Source organism: Cottoperca gobio, chromosome 5, assembly GCF_900634415.1.
Source record: "Cottoperca gobio chromosome 5, fCotGob3.1, whole genome shotgun sequence".
Taxonomy (NCBI): Eukaryota; Metazoa; Chordata; class Actinopteri; order Perciformes; family Bovichtidae; genus Cottoperca; species Cottoperca gobio.
In genome coordinates this window covers 3851280-3873944 of record NC_041359.1, presented here as the reverse complement: position 1 = coordinate 3873944, position 22665 = coordinate 3851280, and the positions used below count along the sequence as shown (strand labels likewise).

Genomic DNA, 22665 nt, shown 5'->3' with positions numbered 1-22665 from the left:
CGCCCGGGATCATCCGATTGTACCGCCGGTTGAGACGCACCACAACCGAGCACGCCCATTATCTCCGAGTATGTCCGAGCGGAGCCCGGCTGCAGCCGAATACAAAAAAGCGTGACCTGCTGCTGGCTTTATGGAAAAATACAGGGATTGAAACGTAAATGTATTTATTTTTAAGAAGAACAAACAAGCAAATAAATCGCCTGTATCAGAACAGGTAATAATGTGGTGGACTAGACTTACATTTACTGAAAAGCTTTACTTAGTTTCTGTTTATTAGAGTTTTGTTATAGACTAATAACTGCAGTCTAAAGTTACCTTTATGTCAACTGTGAGGACAAGGCCAATACTTCCTCTGTACCTATCGGAATGAGCAGCTGTCTTCATGTCATAGTGTGTTTTGAAAAGAAGATATAGTACCCTTCTGTAATTGCTATGCTATATAAGTATAATGACTCTATGAACTTGCAGATATTGGTCTTATTCCACTGATGGCATCAACGCGTATTAGTATTAGTATTTATGTACACTGGCCCAGGGTACTCTATTGTTCATAACTTTCTTATTTCAATTTATTGTATAGTTTTTGTACTGTATACTTTTCTGTAGCCTTATTTTAAATAGTTTTACTTTACTTTATATCATTGTGGATCTCTCTTTATGTTTTATTTCCTTTACTCTTTTTTGTATCTGTCTCTTGTGCTGATGGAACACTTAATTTTCCACTTTGGAATCAATGAATCTAATCTTATCTCTAGTAATACTATGTATAATGTGTTCGTTTTAAGCATTCAAATATCCACTACTGATGTAGAAAAGGAAAGATTAGAAGACAATGAAGACATTTTGATGCAGCTTCAGTCTTTATTGATGTATAGTATGTACATGCTGCAAATATGGGTACTGATTTTAATATCTTTAACTCTACTTATTATTATTATTATTATTATTTATTTATTTTTTCAGTGGGTTTTATTTTCCATCTTATGTTATGCATTCTATATATTCTATTTAATCTTATTTTAATTTTTATTATAATCAAGTGTGTTTCATTTTCCATCTAATTTTCCATTTTAATGAAATTCTATCTCTGGGTACATCCCAAGTCTCTTAAATTGCATCCACGTTTCCCTCACTTGCGTCTTTTCCTTGAGTCTTAGTCCCTCCCATCGGGGATGCACAGAGACGCAAGAAGACCCTGTGAGGAGAGAGGAAACCAGGAAATGTGGTTTTAGACAAATGAGACGTCCTTTCATCTGACGCGTCAGGTGAAGCGACGTCAGTTTCTGAAGTGGGCGATCACAGCTGATCAGCTGACAGTCTGCTTTAGCGTCTGTAGAGACTTGTGATGGAGTTTGTGTCTGCACACGTGCACTGTGCTTATATTATTAAAGGCACAGTTATCAGTGTCACAGCAGCAGCAGCCTGGTACCTGTCGCACAAACACCTGCACATGTCATGAATAACAACCTGCAGTCTGCCTTTAAACTTTATACATTATTTAATAACACATAATATGATTATAGTGTCTTTTGAAGACTGGACATTTTTTATTAGGCTTAATGTTTCAGGGAAAATACGTAATTCCTATGAAACCTGACACTCAGCGATGATCATGTAAATGACGATTTAATAATGTAAATGTAAAAAGTGTTTCTTGCCAACAGACAGACATACTCTTCGACTCTCTGAATTCATTTGTATCAGTAATAAAAGTTAAAGGTAGAAATAACAGATCATAAAGAGAAAAGGCGCACCAGAACCACTTCCGGTTCAATCGAGGAAATATCAAATAAGAGACTTGGGATGTCTGTAGGCTATGTTCTTTCTATTGTCACTTATTGTAAAGAACTGCGCTGCATTCATTGTACCGTATGACATGTGCTATACAAATGAAGTTTTTTATTATTATTATTATTATTATTATTATTATTATTATTATTATTATTATTATTATTATTATTAAAACGTGCTTTATGTGGATTGATGTGCAGGAAACTGGACATCGCTCGGCCAATAGGACCCGACTTCAACCAATAAAAGTCTTGATTAAAAGTAGACACTGTCATTTTGATAAATGGTCCAGTGAGATAAATGTTTGTTTATATATCTAGTAGCTAGTTTGAATGCTTAGTCCAACTGCTGTATATGCATTGAAATCTTTATTACCAGCAGCGTAAAAATACATCTCAAAATTGTACTTAAATTGTTATTTTCTATCTGTCACATCTACTCATGAAAGCTGCATGAAGATAAAGACTACAAACACTATTAGCTTACAGGAAGTATCAGCATAAACCTGACCAGAAACATAAGCTCTGTCAGATTCTAGTCCCTGTGCGGTAAATTGAGTAGCACTGTGCATAAAGTAGACAAGTTAAATGCACAAATGAGCTCACAAACAGCCAACACTATATAGATGACCTGAAGGGATGATCTGCAGCCTCCTCTAGGGCAGTACCAATTCTCTGACAAGTGGTGGCAGTATAGTGATAAAAATGCCTTTACCAAGTGGCGTGAACAGGGGGACAGGTTACCCTGAAGGACTACTCCTCGTTAGGATGAGTACATGAGAGCAGACTGCAGCTGCATCAAGAAGTTCTCTTTCACTTATCACTGTCAAAGTCTCCTGTTACTAATAAAGTTTCACTTTAAAGATCCCGAGGTGAGATGTAGCAGAGATTGTTGTTCTAATATATAAAAAAACTCTTGCTGTATGCTTTACCACATGATTGTAAGTTCAAGTGTTAATGCTGAATATAAATAAACTGCTCACAGCTTTGAATTAAAGCTGCAACGATTAGTCGACTATTTTAATAGTCGACTAATCGTTGTATTTAAGTATTTTTCATGCAAAGATGTCATAAAATGCTGTTTTCAGCCTCTCAAATGTGGAGCGGTCCTTCTTTTCTAGGCTTTATATCATATTAAAGTGAACATCTTTGGGTTTTGAACTGACAAAACAACACATTACAAAACATCACCTTGGATTTTGAGAAAATGGGATGGATATTATTTTACAATTTTTTGACATTTAATAGCCCAATTGATTAATCGATTATTATTATTATGATTATGAAAAGAATCAGCAGATTAGTTGCAATAAACTGGGATATAATGTGTCACATTGTGATCTTGAGATTATGGGGTGTCATCTGCTTTTTATTTATTTAAAGTTATATTTTTTTGGGCTTTTCATGCCTTTATGATAGAGAAGTGCAGATTGTGAAAGGGGAGAGAGAGAGGGAACGACATACAGCAAACACCACAGGTCAGACTCGAACCAGTGGCCACTGTGGGCAAGGGCTAAGCCTTTGTATATGGGAGGCCTGTGCTACTGGTTGAGCTACCAGGATGCCCGTCATCTGCTTTTTTATGAATAAGACTTTGGGTTAAACATTCCGAAAGATGGGGAGGAAACCACCATTTTGATATTAACATTCAGTATGTTAGAATCTTGTACTTCCACGCTCATGGGTTGCCTACCAGTCCTGTGGCTCTTCTAACGCAGCCTGGCTTCCAAGCTCATCATGACTCTGCTGTCTGTCACGAAAATCTCAAAGAACCGAACAACTGTTGAACAATGAGATGAATAACCGCAGACGTCCGGCCACATTAAATCTGCTCAAACTTGTTGCCTATATTGCCGGAGGCGACCACTTCACAACTGGTGTGTATGTGCACTAAACCACAATACATAAACAAGTCCACAGGAAGTTAAGTTTCTTCTTTTCGTCTGCTGTGTTTACTGTTTGTGAGCAGAGAGCCATGATTGGGCCCACGTAGATAAATGTGTTTAATCTTCCCATAATATTCTTATTGCAGCAGCCAGAGTCCTCATGCGTTCACTCCATGCTGCACATATGACTCCAGCGCTCAAGTCCCTTCATTGGCTCTTAGTTCACTTAATGGTTTGGGTCCCCTCAATGACTACAATCTAGTTTTTTCTTTTCCTCATTATATTGTATGTATTCATTCTACATGTTACTTGTTGTATGTATTTTAGTTTAAGCTCAGTGAGTTTACTGATATATATTAATAGTGTGAACTTTTGCACATTCCTTCCTCTTCATTTTAAACATTATACAGATCTTTGCATTAAAACAGATATTTATATTTTTTGTTATTGTAAATTTCTATATAACAATTATGGTTCTTGCCTTTTGCAGTTTTTAATTGTAACATTTTTTGGATCATTTTGGTTGTGTTAATGCATATGGCATACATTTCGGTAAGGGTGTGAGGTTTTTATTATTTTTATTAATAATTCTTATAATTTGAAATATTATCATTAATAATTGATTAATACATTATTAATACAAAACATGTTTTACCATGAAAAACAACAGTAGTATTATGCAAACAAACTGACATTTAAAGAGTTAAAATTCTGAAAATGTATTCTGTAGTGAGGACTGAATTTGTTTAAAAGATTTAACTCAATGAGAGTGGAAAATAATATTAATATATAAACTTTTTTTAATGCAGACATTTGTGTCTTTAAAGTTGCTGTTGAGCTAAACATGCTTTTTCCAGTTCCATTTTTAAAAGATATATTTTTTTAAGAAGATAACTGCAGTGTGAAGTCATGTGCACTGCGAGAAGATACATGTATCCTCTGCACCTGTTAGAATGAGCAGCTGACTTCAGGTCATAGTGCCTTACAGAACAAACTACACATTTCATACCTAAAATAGTTGCTAGGGACGAGCATATCCTGCTCTGCTACAGCTTCCTGTTTCAGAGTATGTCTTCTATAGTTGATAGTTAGACTTGGGATAATTGTAGAGGCATTAAGGGGAAGTGTGTATGTGCATGTGTGTTTGTGTTTGTGTCAGTGTGTGCATGTGTGAGATGGAGGTTATTAATGATGTGTATCGTGGATGTTAGGAATACTGTGAAGATGTGCAAACAGCAAGGAATGCCTCATTTGTTTACGCCCAACATTTTTGAGCAAGTAAACTTTGTACAAGTTTGCGAATGACTAACGGCTATTTTGAGTGTTGCAGGACACGGTGGGATGTGTTGGTGTGAGCAGCCAGTCCCACCCAGACAGACTGTGTGTGTGACTGTAGCAGCTCAACCTGTAGCCACATGCCTCATCTGCTCTCGCTAAACTTCATCCACGCTCTTCACTGGCTCTCAGGAATGCAGTTGGCAAATTGTGTGTGAGAGTGTGTGGATGTGTGAGTGTGTGTGGATGTGTGAGTGGATTATAGCCTTGACCTTGTACACAGGTGGGCAGCTCAAAGGTAGAACGGTGCTCCTTGGATATCTCAGGAATGAGGAAATGTTTACATTGTCACACAGTGGAGTGCTGTTTACACACACACACACACACACACACACACACACACACACACACACACACACACACACACACACACACATCGTAAATCACATTTCCATTGAAGGAGTGAACTCCGAGTCTGCTTCTTGTCCAATCTAATTTCTCATGTCAAGGCTGGTGTTGACACGCTCCTCATCTATCACAGATTGCATGATTAGAATGAATTGGTTGTGTTTGGGAAGAGTGTTCCATGTGAGGAGTGTTTACTTTCACACACAACTTCATAAAGTTCACACAAACCCACACAGAGGACATGGATTGGTTTCAAAGTTGACAGATGTGGCTGAGCAATGTTCCCAGTTTACGATCTACAACAAAGTGAGTGAATGGGAGGTCGTTCAGGGACATCTGACCATCTGGACAGTTCAGCGCTCGCTGCACTGACACACTTTGTTAGTTTGTGTGCGGTGAAAGTCTTTTACCACGGTGCAGATTGACAGTTGTCAAATCCAGGTTACACTTGATACTGTAGTGAGGCCTCCATCATGTTAAAATCATTGTACAGAAGCTCGACTGATTTTTAGATCAATCAAAATGCTTTTATTGTGAAATTGAAACAATTGAACAAATACCATGTATTACATTTTAATGTCACAACTCATGAACTCTGAGCTTTTGGAAAATTTCATCTTCTGAGTGAATAGCACAAGAGGGCATTCATATGGGCTGTTCTTGTGAACACAGCTAACACGACCCTGGAATCATTTAAAAATAAAATCATTTTTATTGCCTTGAATTTCATTCTTACAGGACAAACACAACATTTTAGTCCTGTTTGGTTGTTTGTAATTTCCTTTCAACTCAAAGCTGCTCTACTATCAGAGTCTTTAGAATACACTGTGGGTCAGACACACACACTTTAACTAAAATGTATAATAGCCCTCTCCATGACATTTGGTTTTGTCAGAGATGTAGGTCAGTGATTGTCCCACTCCAGATACTTTAGATAAGCACACCTGAGCACACAAAGTAGTGAGATCACCAAAGCACTTTATGCTCTGCTGACAAAAGATTGCCTATCACATAATAAAGCTGGATTACACGTTGAGTAACATGAGGTGGCTCTGAAAAATGCCTGTTGACTTTTAAGTAGCCCACAAGGTCTAATGAAATGTCTTTATTTTGGAACTCTTTGTGTTTATTATTGCAAGTATTTATGATTTACATTACACAATCTTAAATGTATTTTGGATTAAGCCCACATTTCCAAGTTATTTGATGTATTTTTATGTGTGTAAGTCTATTTAAATAGCATGTTTACAGATTTTACTGTAAGGAAATATGAAAATAATAATAACCCATTTATCAGGTCAAATTAACCCAGCATTTGAATCAGTATGAACTAATAGTTGGCCTTGATGATCAACACAACTTGCTTTAAATTGGGTTGTTTTCAACCCAGTATTTTTCATTGTGCATGACACTGTAGGCTTACATAAAAAAACCTAAACAGGCTACTTCTCAGAGATTTAAAATAACTAAGGACATTTACTCACACACTGTACTTAAGTACCACTTTGCATTTTGAGATACTGGGGATCACATGACTACTTTCATGTAAAAGGCGTCACTGATAGTGACAAACCCACAGAGGCTTATCAACCGACTGTGCAGTTCCCCTCAGCTACAGGAGTGTTATGTTAACAACGTTTAGCTCATTGTTTAGGTTTTCCAGCCTGCAACTTTACTTTATTTCACTCCTCTTAGTGTTGCTTTTTAGCCGCAGCAGGCAGCAGTTTATTCTCACTGTACACCACATGCTCTGCATCAAACAGACAGTTAGCAACTAGCTGATGGACACAGTGGAGCATTTAGTAGCTATAGAAAGATACTTCCCTCAGGAGATGGCAGTGACTAAAAACAGAGTGAAAAGAAGTGTGAATATTGGACTTAAATGTGTCAGGTACATGAATGCTAATGTTGCTCTGTATACACTAGATCAGTGGTTGGTGTGCCGTGAGACAAATCCCGGTGTGCCGTGGGATTTTGAAACAATTAAGCCTATTGCATTTAACTGTACACAAGGTTATGAATGATGTTTTATTTACTTCAGTGTTTCCCCTAGGTTTACTGCTCTGCAGGGTGCTGCCTGGGCTGGATGAGGTCCGTGTGTGGTGCAGATTTTTGAAGTTCTCTTCTTACCTTTCCTCCACTCTGTCTCTGACTGTAGGTGTGTGCGCATGCGCGCGCGTGTGTGTGGGTTCGGAAGCGGAGCTCCGCCTTTCACGAAGCAGAGCAGAGCAGAGAATATAAATACGCAAAGCAACTGAAACGTGCACATAAATGAGATAAATGACATAAGCATTTAGTTTATTTAATAAAAGAGCACCTGCTCAATGTGAAAAGTGAGTTGTGAATATATAAAACAAAAAACAAAAAAACGTCTTGAATTTCAGGGGGGGAGGGGCGGGAGCAGCGCAGGGAAGCACTGTACTTTATCAGTGCTTTGTCCTACACACTTATTTCACAATATAGAAACAATAGGTCTGTCAAAGCGAAGCCGTTTTAGCCATTTGCACATGGTGGGAAATATTAGAGTGTGACACATGAAAGGCTCTCTGCTAGTGTGAAGAGAATAGCTTCTTACAAGGACTGGACTAAATAAATGTTCACAGAGTGATAACAGTGATACTATGTGTTACAGAGGGGATTTTGCCCGGATATGAACACAGGTGTGCCTTGAGATTTTGGCTTGGTCTTTGGTGTGCCTTGGCCACAGAAAGTTTGGGAACCATTGCACTAGATGTTTAAATGGTCAAAGTGAGAATCTGATATGTATACAACTTGTTTCTGCTGCCCCTAAGTGGCTCGTTAATGCAGGTTTAATATTGTTTTTCTTAGAATTCAGGGGAAAATATTATCTCCTGTACAGCTGAAAACAGAAAAATCACCAACATTGGAAATAAGAAGTTAAACCAACAGCAAAACTAAACTAAATCCCCCTGATCTGACACAAAACACATGATGCAATGGAGACAGATAGCTACTTTGTATGCTGACATGGATAACATTCACCTACAAAACGTCACTTAAAGAGACACGTACCAACCAGGAAAAGACTCAAAATGACCACAAAGAAATATAAAACGACTACAAAGAGACACAAAGAGACTACAAAGAAAACCAAAAGAGCTATAAAGAGACTCACAACGACTACAAAAAGACACAAATCAACCTTTAATGGATGCAAAATGACCATAAAAAGCCAGAACGCAGTACACAGCCTCCGTAGCAGTGTGTCTCTGCGCAGCCATGTGATACTGTGATGTGCGACTCTCATTCTGTCCTTGACATGTGGCTCAGTCCTGAAACATGTAGGCCCTGACAGGAAATGGTAACAGATCAATGAAGAAGTAAGAGGACTCCCAAAAGTTGACAAATAGGTTAACACGTGTGACCTCACCTTTAGAGATCTTCACACCCTGCAGGGTCAAACCAGGACGAGCCCTCAGTAAACTGACACAGCACATCGGTCAGTGTCATCACTTCAAAGACGTGGTATGCATGCATGTGTGTGTGTGTACGTGTGTGTGTGTGTGTGTGTGTGTGTGTGTTGGGAGTGTATTTGTCTTTTTGTTGACCCTCAGAGGAGCATATGGCGGCCAACACAAAGCCTTAACCCAAGTCCTATCAATACTGATACTGCCTCACTCCTCCTCTCAAAGGTGAACAACAGGACACTCGGGCATGCACGCATGAACACACACACACAAACACACACTCCAGACCCCCACCCCCCTTTATTTATAGCCCCCTCTTCTTGCTTTCTATCCTTTCATTTTCCGATCAGGTCCTTTCACCCAGAGCAGGCAGCAGCTGGAGGACAGACTCTCAGAGGGAGGCAGCAGGACTGCAGGGCCGAGGGGACGAGTGCTGCACATTAACTTCTAGTTACCCGACGTGAACACACACACACACACACACACACACACACACACACACACACACACACACACACACACACACACACACACACACACACACACACACACACACACAGGACAATATAAAGAGAGCATTTACCCTCACCAAAACACCTATTACGTGATTTATGTAAGACATCTTGAAGGAGAAACCAGAGCTTTATTTCCAAAGAAATACGAGTCAGAGCAGAGGGAGGGCTTCACATACTGCAACTTGAATTATTGTTTCCCTTAGGTGACAACTGATCTCCACAAGACAATGTTTTGTGAATGGATGTGTAGCTGCTGGTTTGACCGACCTTCTGACAGCTAACAATTAACTGTAACAACAGCACCTAAGGCTATTTACTCACTACCTGTGTGTGTGCAGGTTTCTAGTTTAGCGCAATATAACTTCCCCTAAACTTCTCCTTTTCTTTGCAGCATAGAGTATTAAGAAGTAAATCTGTATTCATTTACATGAGATAGAGTCGGTAAGAACACTAAATAAAAACTATTTTCCAAAACTGCTAATTATTTCTACTAAAAATGGCAAATGACACCAAATGTGGTAGTAAACTGTAAACTCTTTAAAACTTTTTTTCTATGCATACATTGAAGGAACTGCAGGATTACATTTCACGGAAATGATACCTTGATCGATTGATTGTAATACAAGATAACATGTGTGTGTATCCACGGCTGTCGTGCATACCTTGACCTTGACTGTGTTATTACAGATTTTCCTCTGGCAGCCTGGAAGGGAGAACATAGTTTCCTAGACACAGAGTTGAGCTCTGCCTGCCCCCACATGTCCGTGGAACAGCCAGGCCACAGGCGATAAGTGCCTTTTTATATCTTGAGGACAATTTGTGTGTGTGAGAGAATACATTTGTTTGTCTTGAGCCTTAAATATCACAGACTGAAACATTACACTCACACACCTCTCCACAGGTAAAAGCCCCAGATGAGTCACTGTGAGTGCTGCAGTTCAAACATATTCAGATCAGTGCGAGAAACCAAAACAAAGACTAAACAATACGTGATGAGCTCATGTCACTTCAGATGACTCATCTGCTCGCCGGTACATTAGTGTACAAAGGTGAAAAAGTTTGATCTTCTCCATGTTTGTGAAAGTGGCAAAACAAGCGCAAATTTGCAATAACCAACGGCCACATATGTGCATGCATTCACGCATCCACACACACACAACCTTACACACACTTGACAAATGTTTGCTTCCTAGGTCAAAAGCTGTGGCCACCAGAGGGTGGGGACATGTTTATGTGCCGACACACCCAACGATCGCAGATAATGTTATAGTGTAGGGCTGCAATCAATTATTTTCAGAATCAATTTATGAAAAAAATTGTCAATAATTTTTTTTTATATCAATACCTTCTGCAACCTCAGAGAATGGAATCAAATTAGCATTTCTTAAATATATGTTCAAATCCTTTTTGTACTTGCTGAACTGGGACTATAGTTATATGCAGCTCAGCTCTCTTTCTGAATTTATCTGATGCCATGTTTTTGTATGAAATGTCATAAGATAATAAAAAATGTTCCCAGAGCCAAAGTGGACGTCTTCTGATTATTCTGTCTGAACCCAAAGTGATTAAATTTACAGTATAATCACATTAAAGCAGTAAATCCTCACAATTGAGAAGCTGAAACCAGCAAAAATAGATCATTTTTACATGATTTTCTGTAATTGACAAATAGTTTTGGCACTAATTCTGATGTACTGAATGCTTGTCCCTTAGAGATAGGGTGAGAAGCTCAGCCATCCGTGAGAGACTCGGAGTAGAGCCGCTGCTCCTTTACGTTGAAAGGAGCCAGTTGAGGTGGTTCGGGCATCTAGTAAGGACGCCACCTGGGCGCCTCCCTAGGGAGGTGTTCCAGGCACGTCCAGCTGGGAGGAGACCCCGGGAAGACCCAGGACTCGGAACCTTCAACAGTCACTGGATCGGTTCGCAGCCGAGTGTGCAGCGGTTGGGATGAGGATCAGCACCTCCAAATCTGAGGCCATGGCTCTCAGCAGGAAACCGGTGGATTGCCTACTCCGGGTAGGGAATGAGCCATTACCCCAAGTGAAGGAGTTCAAGTACCTCGGGGTCTTGTTCGCGAGTGAGGGGACAATGGAGCGAGAGATTGGCCGGAGAATCGGAGCAGCGGGGGCGGTACTGCAGTCGCTTTACCGCACCGTTGTGACGAAAAGAGAGCTGAGCCAGAAGGCAAAGCTCTCAATCTACCGGTCGATCTTCGTTCCTACCCTCACCTATGGTCATGAAGGCTGGGTCATGACCGAAAGAACGAGATCACGGGTACAAGCGGCCGAAATGGGTTTTCTCAGACGGGTGGCTGGCGTCTCCCTTAGAGATAGGGTGAGAAGCTCAGCCATCCGTGAGAGACTCGGAGTAGAGCCGCTACTCCTTTACGTTGAAAGGAGCCAGTTGAGGTGGTTCGGGCATCTAGTAAGGATGCCACCTGGGCGCCTCCCTAGGGAGGTGTTCCAGGCACGTCCAGCTGGGAGGAGACCCCGGGGAAGACCCAGGACTCGGTGGAGAGATTATATCTCCTCACTGGCCTGGGAACGCCTCAGGATCCCCCAGTCGGAGCTGGAGGATGTGGCCCGGAGAAGGGAAGATTGGGGTTCCTTACTGGAGCTGCTGCCCCCGCTGACCCGATCCCGGATAAGCGGTAGACGATGGATGGATGGATGGATGGATGGATGGATGAATGCTTGTCTATGTGTAATGCTATAGTTAGGCTCAGCAGTGGAGTGTAATTGATGTGTAATGTGTGGGATGGTGTAGTCATGCCTTTGTAATAAAGACGCTCTCTTTGTTATGGCTGTCAGGTGTGTGAGTGGTGGTCAGGGTGTGGAAAGGTATTTCCGCTGGCAGTTGCTCAGTTTCCTGGAAACAAATTAGTTTTTGACTTCCAAGTGAAGGTCTGTGCGAGTGTCAGGACACATTTGACTTGTTTTGTTGTCGCTGCCACATAGGCAGTGAGGCAGATCCACTTAAGATTAAGTCTAGTAAAGGTGTAAACCGAAACCCACCATGACTCACTCTGGATTGTTGTGGTTTCTTATTGTCGCTGGATGACAAGTGACACAAAATGCCCTAAGTCTCTGCAAATTATATTATTTACCTAACAAACTCACTTGTATGACAAGTATCTATAAATCTGATACTTTATCAGACAAAACCAACGAAGAAGAATTGCTCGGTGAGAATCATTGAGAGAGAGATATGCCTTGCAAACTGTTTTGGCAATACTTGATATGTGATACACATTGTGAATGAGATCAAACAACCATCGTTGGCAGACACACACACAGACAGACACACACACAGACAGACACACAGACACACACACAGACAGACACACAGACACACACACACAGACAGACAGACACACACACACACACACAGACAGACACACAGACACACACACAGACAGACACACAGACACACACAAAGACAGACACACACACACACACAGACACACAGACACACACAGACACACACACAGACAGACACACAGACACACACAAAGACAGACACACACACACACACATACACACATGCAGTCAGAGTGTGCACACAAAAGGGTGGAGTCGGTACAGTGGGACTTTTTTTTTTCACCCGAGGGGATCAGATCTTGACTTGAACGGGAAGGAATCCAAAGAGAGGTTTGCAGGGAATTGCGCTGCGTCAAACAACACCGGGGTGTGTTTTAGCCTCTGGAAGAAAACTTTATCAGTTTATGTGCAGGCATGGAGCGCACAGCATTGGCCCCGCCGCGCGTCCTGCCCTCGCCGCGAGCAGCACGTAACAGCGAGTGGCTCCGGAGCGCCCTGGCCCATCACCACTGCCCCGATCCCGGCGTGGAGAACGAAATCCTCGTCCTGGCCACCGGAATTGACCAATACCTGCAGGAGGTCTTCCACCACCTGGCCTACACCAATCGGGACGACACGGTGTCGGCGGAGGATTTCAGCGCGCTGTGCGCCGTGCTGGGACTCACCGGAGCAGCGAGAGGAAAGAGGATATTGAAAGGAGAAAAAGATGAGGAAGATGAAGAGTTTGGGGACGTATGTTCTGTGCTGCCCAGCCACCTGTCATTTAAAGACTTCCACTCGCGGCTCTGTGGGTATTTCCGCGTGCGCAGTGCGCGTAGGGACACCGGGGAGTTTGCCTGGCGCCTGCCCGTCACTGAGGACACGGAGCTGGTGGAGCGGCATATCCGGCTCCGGTGGCCGCGCGTCAGACGGAGAAAATGTGTCAGTTTTGATCTGGCGAGGGATCAGAATGGACCCGTTAACAGATTGATTAAAGGAAGAAGCGAAGAAGACAGAAGCGAGTCAGGTACTGTGCAATGTTGTGTTATTGCATTGAAATGCCTCCTGCGATCTCTGACAGGCTCCAGAGTAGGCGACATGTTCTAATTGTTGCACGTACTCAAGTTTATTTCACTTTATGAGGAATTACTTAAGGACGACTCCTAACTATATATAATTGACTTCACTGACTAATCTGCTGGTGTAAGAGCAGTAATGATAGACTGCAGGCAGTGTGTGGGGATTAGTAGGCAATTACTTATTTGATCCCACTTGACTTTGTTCAGTGGGATTTCACACATGATTTATTAACCCTAACCCTTTCCATCTCCTGACCTGCACCACCTGTTCTGTGCCCACCAACCCCCAAGCAGTGCTCAGAGTCCCTGAGACTGATATATTATTATATGTCTATATTAGATTGTTAATACTGATGCATAAATGTGTAAGCAGCATTTTACTGATTTTTAACTACTTTATATAAAGTGAGGTAGTTTAGCCCAGTGGTTTCCAACCTAAGGGTCGGGGCCTCTCCTGAGGGTCACAAGATAACTCTGAGTGGAAAATAGAAAACTCAAAGTACTGACACATAATTGTATTCTTATGTAAGAATACAATTATGCAAAAATATGCAAGAGCTTAGATGCTTATAATTTCTTTGTTTCTGGCTGGGTTGGTAGTCTTCTTACCAAACCACTGGAAGATGACAGGGTGCTCGTCCATGCCCGTGTAAACCAGCTTACGGCGTTTGGTAGACAGCAATTCATCCCTCTTTTGTGGATCGTTGTTTGTGATGATTGTAAGAAATCTAAAGAAGCGTTTCTCTGGGTCACGAGTAGCGTTATTACCACAATTATACACTGCGCACAAGGTTGGCATTTTCTTTCAATCTTAGACGTTTAAATACAAAGAAAATTACGAAGCGTTGCAGCAACTCACACGTGAACAACCAACATGGCTGACTTACGGGTTGGGAAATAAGCGTGACGTCACATGCACACGATCAATAGCGGAGTGAAAAGTGCAACTCTCCTCTGAAATGTGCAGCAGAAGTATAAAGTAGCATGAAGTAAAAATATCCAAGTATCTCAAAATTGTACTTCAGTACAGCAGCAGAGACGAGTCAATCTGTGTCTCAACTCAGGGTCTGCAGCCTTCGGAGGACGGTGTGGTCTATGGAGGATTTTCTGTTACGTCACCAGCTGTTCCCGCCCCTACCTTTTGCAGCTCCTGTCACCTAGCAACTCTCTGAAGTTATCAAGCACAGTTGACTGCTTACTTTAGCTTCTTTCTTTCTTTCTTTTTAAATGAAGCCAGAAATAATATTTTTCTTTTTTAATGTTTTAATGTCCCTTGGTCTTTAACATTTGTAACGTTTGCTATTTGATTGAAAACCAATACTTACATTTAAAAGTATCGTTCTCTGCTGCTGCTGCTGCTGGGAACACCATTTTTCATAGAAAATAATTTGCACCTGGGCGCAATGAATCTTGGGATACGTGCGGCCGTCCATCAGTTGTGTCTTACAAATCCGGGGAAAAGAAGGGCGCATCTGAAATGGAACCGCCTTATCGAGGCCGCTGGATTGTGACACAGCAATTGTACTTAGTTACTTGTTATCATTGCCTACAGTTTTACTTTCAATAGTGGACGATGTCTTCAGATCCATAAGAAAAAGTAAAAAAAACTCCATTAGCAGTAAAATTCCTGCATTCAAAAGGTTACTTAAATAAAAGTATGCATTTATTATCTTCAAAAGTAAAAGTAGTCAGTACAGAAACATAATTTACTGTGGTAGGATTAGTATTACTGATTTTATTGTTCTGTGAACTCACAATAGTACTTGGGTTTTACTAAAAAAGCAATGTAAGAAGTGTGAGTTCTAAATATTGTCCTTGTAGTTGGATCAATATGTAACTCCCCTATCTTCCTACCTTCTTCTTCTTCTTCTTCTTCTTCTCCAGATGAGGTAGCAGCTCTGAGAGAGCTGGTGGAGGATCTCCGCTCAGCGCTGCAGGGGAGCGACGCTCGCTGCCTGGCCCTGGAGGTGGCCCTCCGACGGGAGAGGGGCCGCACCCTCCCTTCTCCATCCAGCTTCAACTGCACAGTTAAAAATCCCACAAGTTCCATCACCCTCGTTCAGAGAAAACTGGTACCAACACAGAGAATTAAAGGACAGTGCAGTGGTGCTGGAGGAGACGCGGCAAGGAAGGTGGCGAGGAGACGGGACATCAGGGACCCCCTTGTGCGGGAGCTGAAGCTGATCCGCTCCTCGCGTGACGGACAGCTGGAGGAGGCCATGAAGTTCAACGAGCGTGTGGAGGAGGAGCTGCGATGGGTGTACCGGGAGGTGTGCAAGCTTCACAGAGTGGAGTCTGCGCTGAGGAAGGAGAACGCTCAGATCAGGTTGGAGTTTTGTAAAGTTAACCGGATGATGGATGTATGGTAGAGGAATGGTTTGATGATCTTGGATGATCTCCATCAGGAGGCGGGCAGAGGAGGCCAGGGAGGCTCTGAGCTTGGGGCTCCAGAGGGTTCGGATGATCCAGGAGCAGGCTCAGTCTGTGCCGCAGCTTCAGTCCAGGATCACCCAGCTGGAGACTGAGCTTCACCAGTACAGGTACAAAACACTAGGCCTCATGCAGGAAGCAATGTGCGAACATATTTCCTCTTATTCTTTATTCTTATACATGATTTGTTATTTCGCTCGAACACATTGATATGTGGGATTCACCGATGTGTTCTTATTTTTGCTCTTCTCTTAAATAAGAGATCATTTTACGAGTCGGAAAAGGAAAAAAACATTTAGTTTTCTCAGTCTGTAAATTATTCATCCAACAAAAGGAGCACAAGGAGTTTTACATTTGAAAAACATGAACAAACGCATGAATATCATATAATTTATTTTATATTTAGAAATACCATTGGTCCATTGATCCCAGTTAAGGCTATAAAAACCATTGGAGGATGATACTGCGTGTGTTCAGCTTCTGAATGTCTTCCATACTGCTCTGAGATGCTTTTTGATTTTCCTGTATCACCAGTACTGAAGTTTATTTAACAGTACCTGGATTTCACTACCTGAAGTTCTTCTTCTTGAAGTCTTTTTTTGGTGGCATCTCTCTAATTCTTGCGCCTGTGCCAGAGTATTCGAGTCGTTGGCGAATGAGGCTATGAAACCCGCCAAGCTCAAGCGACATTTTGAGAGTAAACACAAGGATTACATTAAGAAACCTTCAGGATTCTTTGAGAGAAAACGTGATGAATTTATGAAACACATGACGAAGGCACAGTTTGCATTTTGCGTATCTCTCAGTAGCAAACGATCTTGCTGTGGGTAAGCTGCAGACATAAACTCAATAATATGTGTATGTGTATTGTTGATTTAATGTGTGAACGAGCGATATAGAGAAGGTCACATGAAGCTCATTATTAGGCTGTCAGTTGTAATATATTGTTGGAGTGGTAAGCAGGCCTATTGCTTTTGGATATTTGGGGAGTCAGGTGGTCCGTGAGTGTTTTTTTATTGGTTAAGTGGTCCTTGGTCTGAAAAAGTTTGGGAAACACAGATCTAGAGTGACCAGACTGTACTCAAATTCATTCCATTTGCACCCACAATGCACTAGAGACAGTTCACACCTGCTCTGATGGCTGTCAAAGAAACCTTTGACATATTTTTGTATCAGTAATGAATCAAATGAAATGTGAAAAGTGTCACTTGTATTGCAGCTGCTCTCATCTCGACTACGTGTTACAGGTGTTTCAGCTCATTGTTTTGATGGATTTTCTCTGCTTTTGCCCCCCTCAGATCCCGCTGCACCTGCCTCCCTGACCATCAACACATTTACACAATCCACGCAGAAGACTCCTCTAGCAAGACAGGTGAGTGGCAGGAAAACTGGGCAGCTAGGGATCAGGAGTGTGTTCGAACTGAACTCTAGTTTTACATCCAATGGTGAATAACATTTTTCAACAGCTCTAATGGATAATTCAACAGCCTTCTGCTCATTTGGCATGTTTGTCAGGAGCTGTTGATATATTTAAGGCTTTGCAACAGAGCAGGAAAAAAGGTGAACCCATTTTTGCTGATAATGTTGTTCTGTCAAGTCTCCTAATAAGCCATGCCAGTGAGCCAGCATGTACAACACCAGAACCCTGGAACAGACCAGAGCCAAAGCTAAGTTACCTGCTAACTCTACCGCTAGCTAACTTGAATAGCAATGTCCATCCATAAGTCACGTTAATTGTAATATCAATTGGGATGCTAATTTTGCCTAGTGAGAAACACGCTAAAGGTACTTACCAGTAAAAATGAACAGCCGACTCCTTTGAGTGTATTTTAGTACAACTGAAGGCAGAATGATGCTGTGGTAGTGATGCCATGGTAACGATGCCATGGCAACGATTCCATGGTAGCTACTAATAGCTCACAAGGTAGCCCGGCCTTTAAGCATACCCTGCTTTATAGTCTATTTTACTCTTAATCGAAGTCTTTCATTTACAAATTTAACTCATCAAGTGGTTTTGGAAAAGACTTGAAACTAGCGATTGAGACCATAAACACTTCAGGAAAATGTTTCCCAGTGGAGTCGACCCCTAGCCATCAAATAATGCAAGTATTATGCCCTTCCTGATTGGCTTCACTTATTCAGACCCGGAGATCGGAACAGACACAAATGGAATGCAATTGTTTTTAATGTTTTTCCTGCTGAGACATGCCAAATATCTGCTGTGAAAAAGGTCTATAGGGCAAACAACAGTATTCATTAACCAATGCTTTGCAACAGGAAACTAAAGTAAAGTAAAAAAATAAAATAAAATAAATAAAAATGTGCATGTGTGGAGTCCTAACCACTGAAATGTCATCGACAAAGTCAAGTAACAGCTTCTCCTGTTTGCAGAGGCAGAGTGTCTGCAGAGAGCAGTGGAAGGGAAAGCTGCCTCTGATGAAGAGGAGGAGGACAGAGGGATGAGGGAGGAAGGACAGTGCTGCCTGTTGGAGGTGAAGAAACACCGACTGCACGGCTGTGGAAACGGGTTAGCTAACATCTAACACACCGCCACTGTGGACACGCTTTTCCACTCCAAATGTCAGAAGTCACTTCTTCTTTTTTTCTTCCTCCAGATGTCAGAACCATGTGAGTCACCTGCATGATAAAAACCTCATCAGCACTTTAAAGGACAGCAGGGGGCGCTGCAGCCGGAAGGGACAACACCAAGAGCAGTCAGAGGGAAGCAGAGGCTTTGAAAAAGAAAAGGTAGGAGGGAGAAACTTTGTTATGATGCCTACTAGTTCAAAGGATTAAAGTACAGACTGACAAACAACTATTACAAACAGTTTTAAAACTCTGGAAGCGAACACTAATATAGCTAGTTCATTTAGCTGGATAACTTTGTGAGGTTAAAGGGAAGGAAGATGCAGTCAAGTGTGATATAAATAGTTTTCTCTCCTGTATTTATGACTCAAGAACAGGTTAAACGTTTTTTTTTCGGATAATGTTTATAATTTTCTTAATTTTTCTTCCATCTGTGAAAAGTTTTTTCCAGGTATAAATGTTTTGTCAGGATCATTTTGTAAGTGTTAGTTGTTGTAATACTCATATGAGACACACGAGGCTGAAGTGCACCACTACCTCAGGATCAAAATAGGACTAAAAGCATTTATGTTTTCTTCCAGGCGAGTTATACTTTTGCACTCTACACACAAGGTACATATATTGTGTGTTAGCAAGTTATGTAACATTACTGTCATGTTCGTCTTTTGGCTAGAAATGTATTTTAATCTGCACTAATCTGCTGTTAGGGAAAACATGAATGCTATTAGTCCTATTTATAATATGGGGTAATCCTTTTCTTGTTGCTGAAATCAGTATTGCAACAACAAATACTCTTCACAAATGTTTTTTCCACCTGTTTCACAGAGTAACCTTTATAACAAACAGAAAAAAAGGAATTTAGAAAGATTATCCTGTCAAGTAATTAACACAAGTAAGAAAACTGTTTGGATCAGATTTAGAAAATAGATTACTAGAAAGAATCCTTTTTTTCTCACTTGCCTCTCAAGGCTTCCGAACTCATCTGACGACTACTATAGCTTGTTTGCATTCATGTCTTCTGTTTGCCAGAGGCCGAAAGAAGAGGAGGACAAGACAAGGCCGGAGGAGAAAGAAAACACACGTCTGTCTTTGCTTGAGGACAAACTCACAGATGCCCTCACACTGCTGCTGCGGCTACGCAACAAGGTTCCCACACACACACACACACACACACACACACACACACACACACACACACACACACACACACACATACCTCTTCACACATCAAGTGTTTATTCCATCCAAGTTGGACGTGCATAGAGCTAGTGAGATACTGAGATGGATTCCTTCAATATCTATTATTTTATAATGCTTCTTGAATAGTACTTTATTTTGAAAGGACATTCTATACAGTTACACAATAATCTTTTTATTTATTTTATTTTATAATGGCTTTTATTTTATGTCAAGTTGTTTTCATAATGAAACATTTTATTATTAATGTTACTATTCAGTAACATTAAATAAAGTGGTGTTGTCACTGCTGTCTGACATGAAAAAATAGAAGTGCCTTTAAATAAAAGTGTAATTATGAAATAAAAACAGACTTTTAAAGTAAAAATGTCTATTGTGAAATAGAAATGAACTCTTATAAAACGCTGGAAACAATTTAACCACTTCTTAAAATACTTTATGTAAAAAACTATGGTATTAGACCAGATAATATTATGTTGCGTGTGTATGTTGATATGAAGCTGTATAGGCTTGATTTAGGTTTTTCTTTTTTTCTTTGTGATTTTTGCTGTTTTCTCGTGTGTTTTTCATGTTGTTGTATGTTTCTATAAATAAAACTCACTCTATCTGTAGAACATGACCCGCAGGGCCCTGGGGAAGATAGTGATGGATACTCTGGATGTGTGCAGGAGTGGAGATGGTAGGTGTGTTCTAAATATTCCAGTTGTATTCCAACTTCAAATAAGAATTCATATTTTAGAGTTGCTCTTTGCTGAAATTGTCCTTGGTACCTTTCAATTTCCCCATCCAGGTCCATCTCAGGTGTTGCAGTTAGCTGACGCCCTCTGTGTCCGGCTGTCTTCCAGGGATCTCCTTGGAAACGGAGAGGATGATGAAGGAGGAGAGAGCAGAGAGAAAGCCCAGGATCCATCTTCAGGATGTCAAACCAGCAGCATCAACCCTCTGCTCATCTCCTGTTAGATAAAGGTTCTACATGTAACTTTCAGAATAAAGCTTGTTGCTTGTTATTAATGACACCGGTGGCCGTTAAGTGAACTGCAGTCAGCATCCTGCTGCACGCGCTCACACTCCGAGTCCGTAGGCATCCTGGGCATGGACCAAAATAATGACGTGACACACACGAGACTGAGCGTGATTAACCGGCATCATGTTGATAGATTGCTGGAGAAAAAAATAATAATATTTAGTATACAATTACTATCTGTAATGTTCCAATATTGTATTTGGACAATGTGGCTCCAGCACACACTTCATGAGTCCACGCATATGTTGTGGTTTTAGCTGGCTAATGTTAGCTAACACTAGTTTACTTCCTAACGTGGACGAATTGCTAGCTAGCTAATGTAGCAAAATACTGTCTTGAGTGCGCTGATTCATCCAGACTCCCGGGGCTGATCTGGCTGGTAAATTGGCTCGCTTGCCGCTTGCAAATTACTTTATCAGCTAACGTTACGAAGCAACCAACGGCAGATTTATGTCGCGTAGCTAGGTTACAGCCAGCTGGCTGTTGCACAGAATGCACACTGTTGGCAAGGCAACCGGGAGCGAGCATTACGTCACATGCTTTGGATTGTCCCAGATAAACGTCCCAAGTCCTTTACATAGATATCACAGGCTGTTATAGGCAACCAGTAAAGACGGGACATGTCTCAGTTATAAAGCGACGTTACAATCTACTCATTGGCAAAACAAAGCAATTACATCATGCTAAAGGTTACATATAGAACCTTTAACTGAGCTACTACTGTAGTATTTATCCTTTTCCTCTTTTATCTCTGGCTTGTTTGCACACATGTACTTTTCCCAGTTGTGGAACTGGTTCAACGTATTTAAAGATACATTTTATTTACTCTCTTTGTGTTCTATTTTGTATCTATTTAATGTCAATGATTAAATATTTTATGCAAACCCTTTGGTCCCAGTGTAAGAGTTGATACAGAGCTGATGATCAAACATACACTTATGTTCAGCATCATTGTGGAGGTCAAAGTTATATTTCACTGTAGACTCCAAACACTCGACCAAACAGTATCTCATGTTTACTGTTGGCTCTGGAAACACTCACCAACCAGTTACAACAGTAACATGCTACTTACACATAAATGCATCAGTAATAATAAGCCAGTAATATAATATCTAATAATCCAACTCTGTGGAATATTTCCTTCCCTTTTATTACCTTTGATTTGTATGAAAAGGATTTACCTGTGTGATAGATAGATACTTTATTCATCCCGAGGGAAATGTAGGTGTGCTCTCTCTATTGGCAAGCTTTCAGAGCTTTTGAGTCATTATCTTATTTTATTTTGTTGCTGTATTAGAGTGAAAGGTTTTCAGAGAGGGAATTTTGAAATTCCCTTTGTATCACTCCATACATTTTGGCCATGTTTTTAGGAATACAATGTGAGGCGATGAATGATTTAAAAAGCTTCAGAATATTAATAGCCCAAACCAAATTGTTTTTTTCGTCTGTAGCGTCTTGTTGTGCTCATAGATTATCTCCACTGTTCCCAAACTACAAAAAATAGAAAAGGGTTTTGCAGGTTTGAATTTTTTTGCAGGCTTTCAGTTGATGTAAAAAGTCCAGATAGTACTGGGACTGCAGTTTGGAGGGAACACCATTTGTAATGAGTGGCAGAGCAGCTAAGAGACCAAACCAATGCCCACAGTAGCTCACATGTACCTCAGATCATATGAAGTATAAATAAGCTTAGTTTGAGCTTCATCCCTTCTACTGTACTTCAAAGATGAGCAGTCTCGGGTGGATCGATC

General features: G+C 41.1%; 1 protein-coding gene across 1 annotated transcript; it reads left to right on the top strand.

Annotated features, from left to right (window-relative positions):
• Nucleotides 1-13036: 13036 nt before the first annotated feature.
• Nucleotides 13037-21744, top strand: LOC115008525 (EF-hand and coiled-coil domain-containing protein 1). Its single transcript, XM_029432187.1, has 9 exons — nt 13037-13628; nt 15565-16006; nt 16086-16220; nt 17409-17482; nt 18502-18637; nt 18726-18858; nt 19726-19842; nt 20506-20572; nt 20684-21744. The coding sequence occupies exons 1-9, from the start codon at nt 13037-13039 to the stop codon at nt 20851-20853; spliced, it is 1866 nt and encodes a 621-aa protein (XP_029288047.1). The 3' UTR covers nt 20854-21744.
• The last annotated feature ends 921 nt before the right edge of the window (nt 21745-22665 follow it).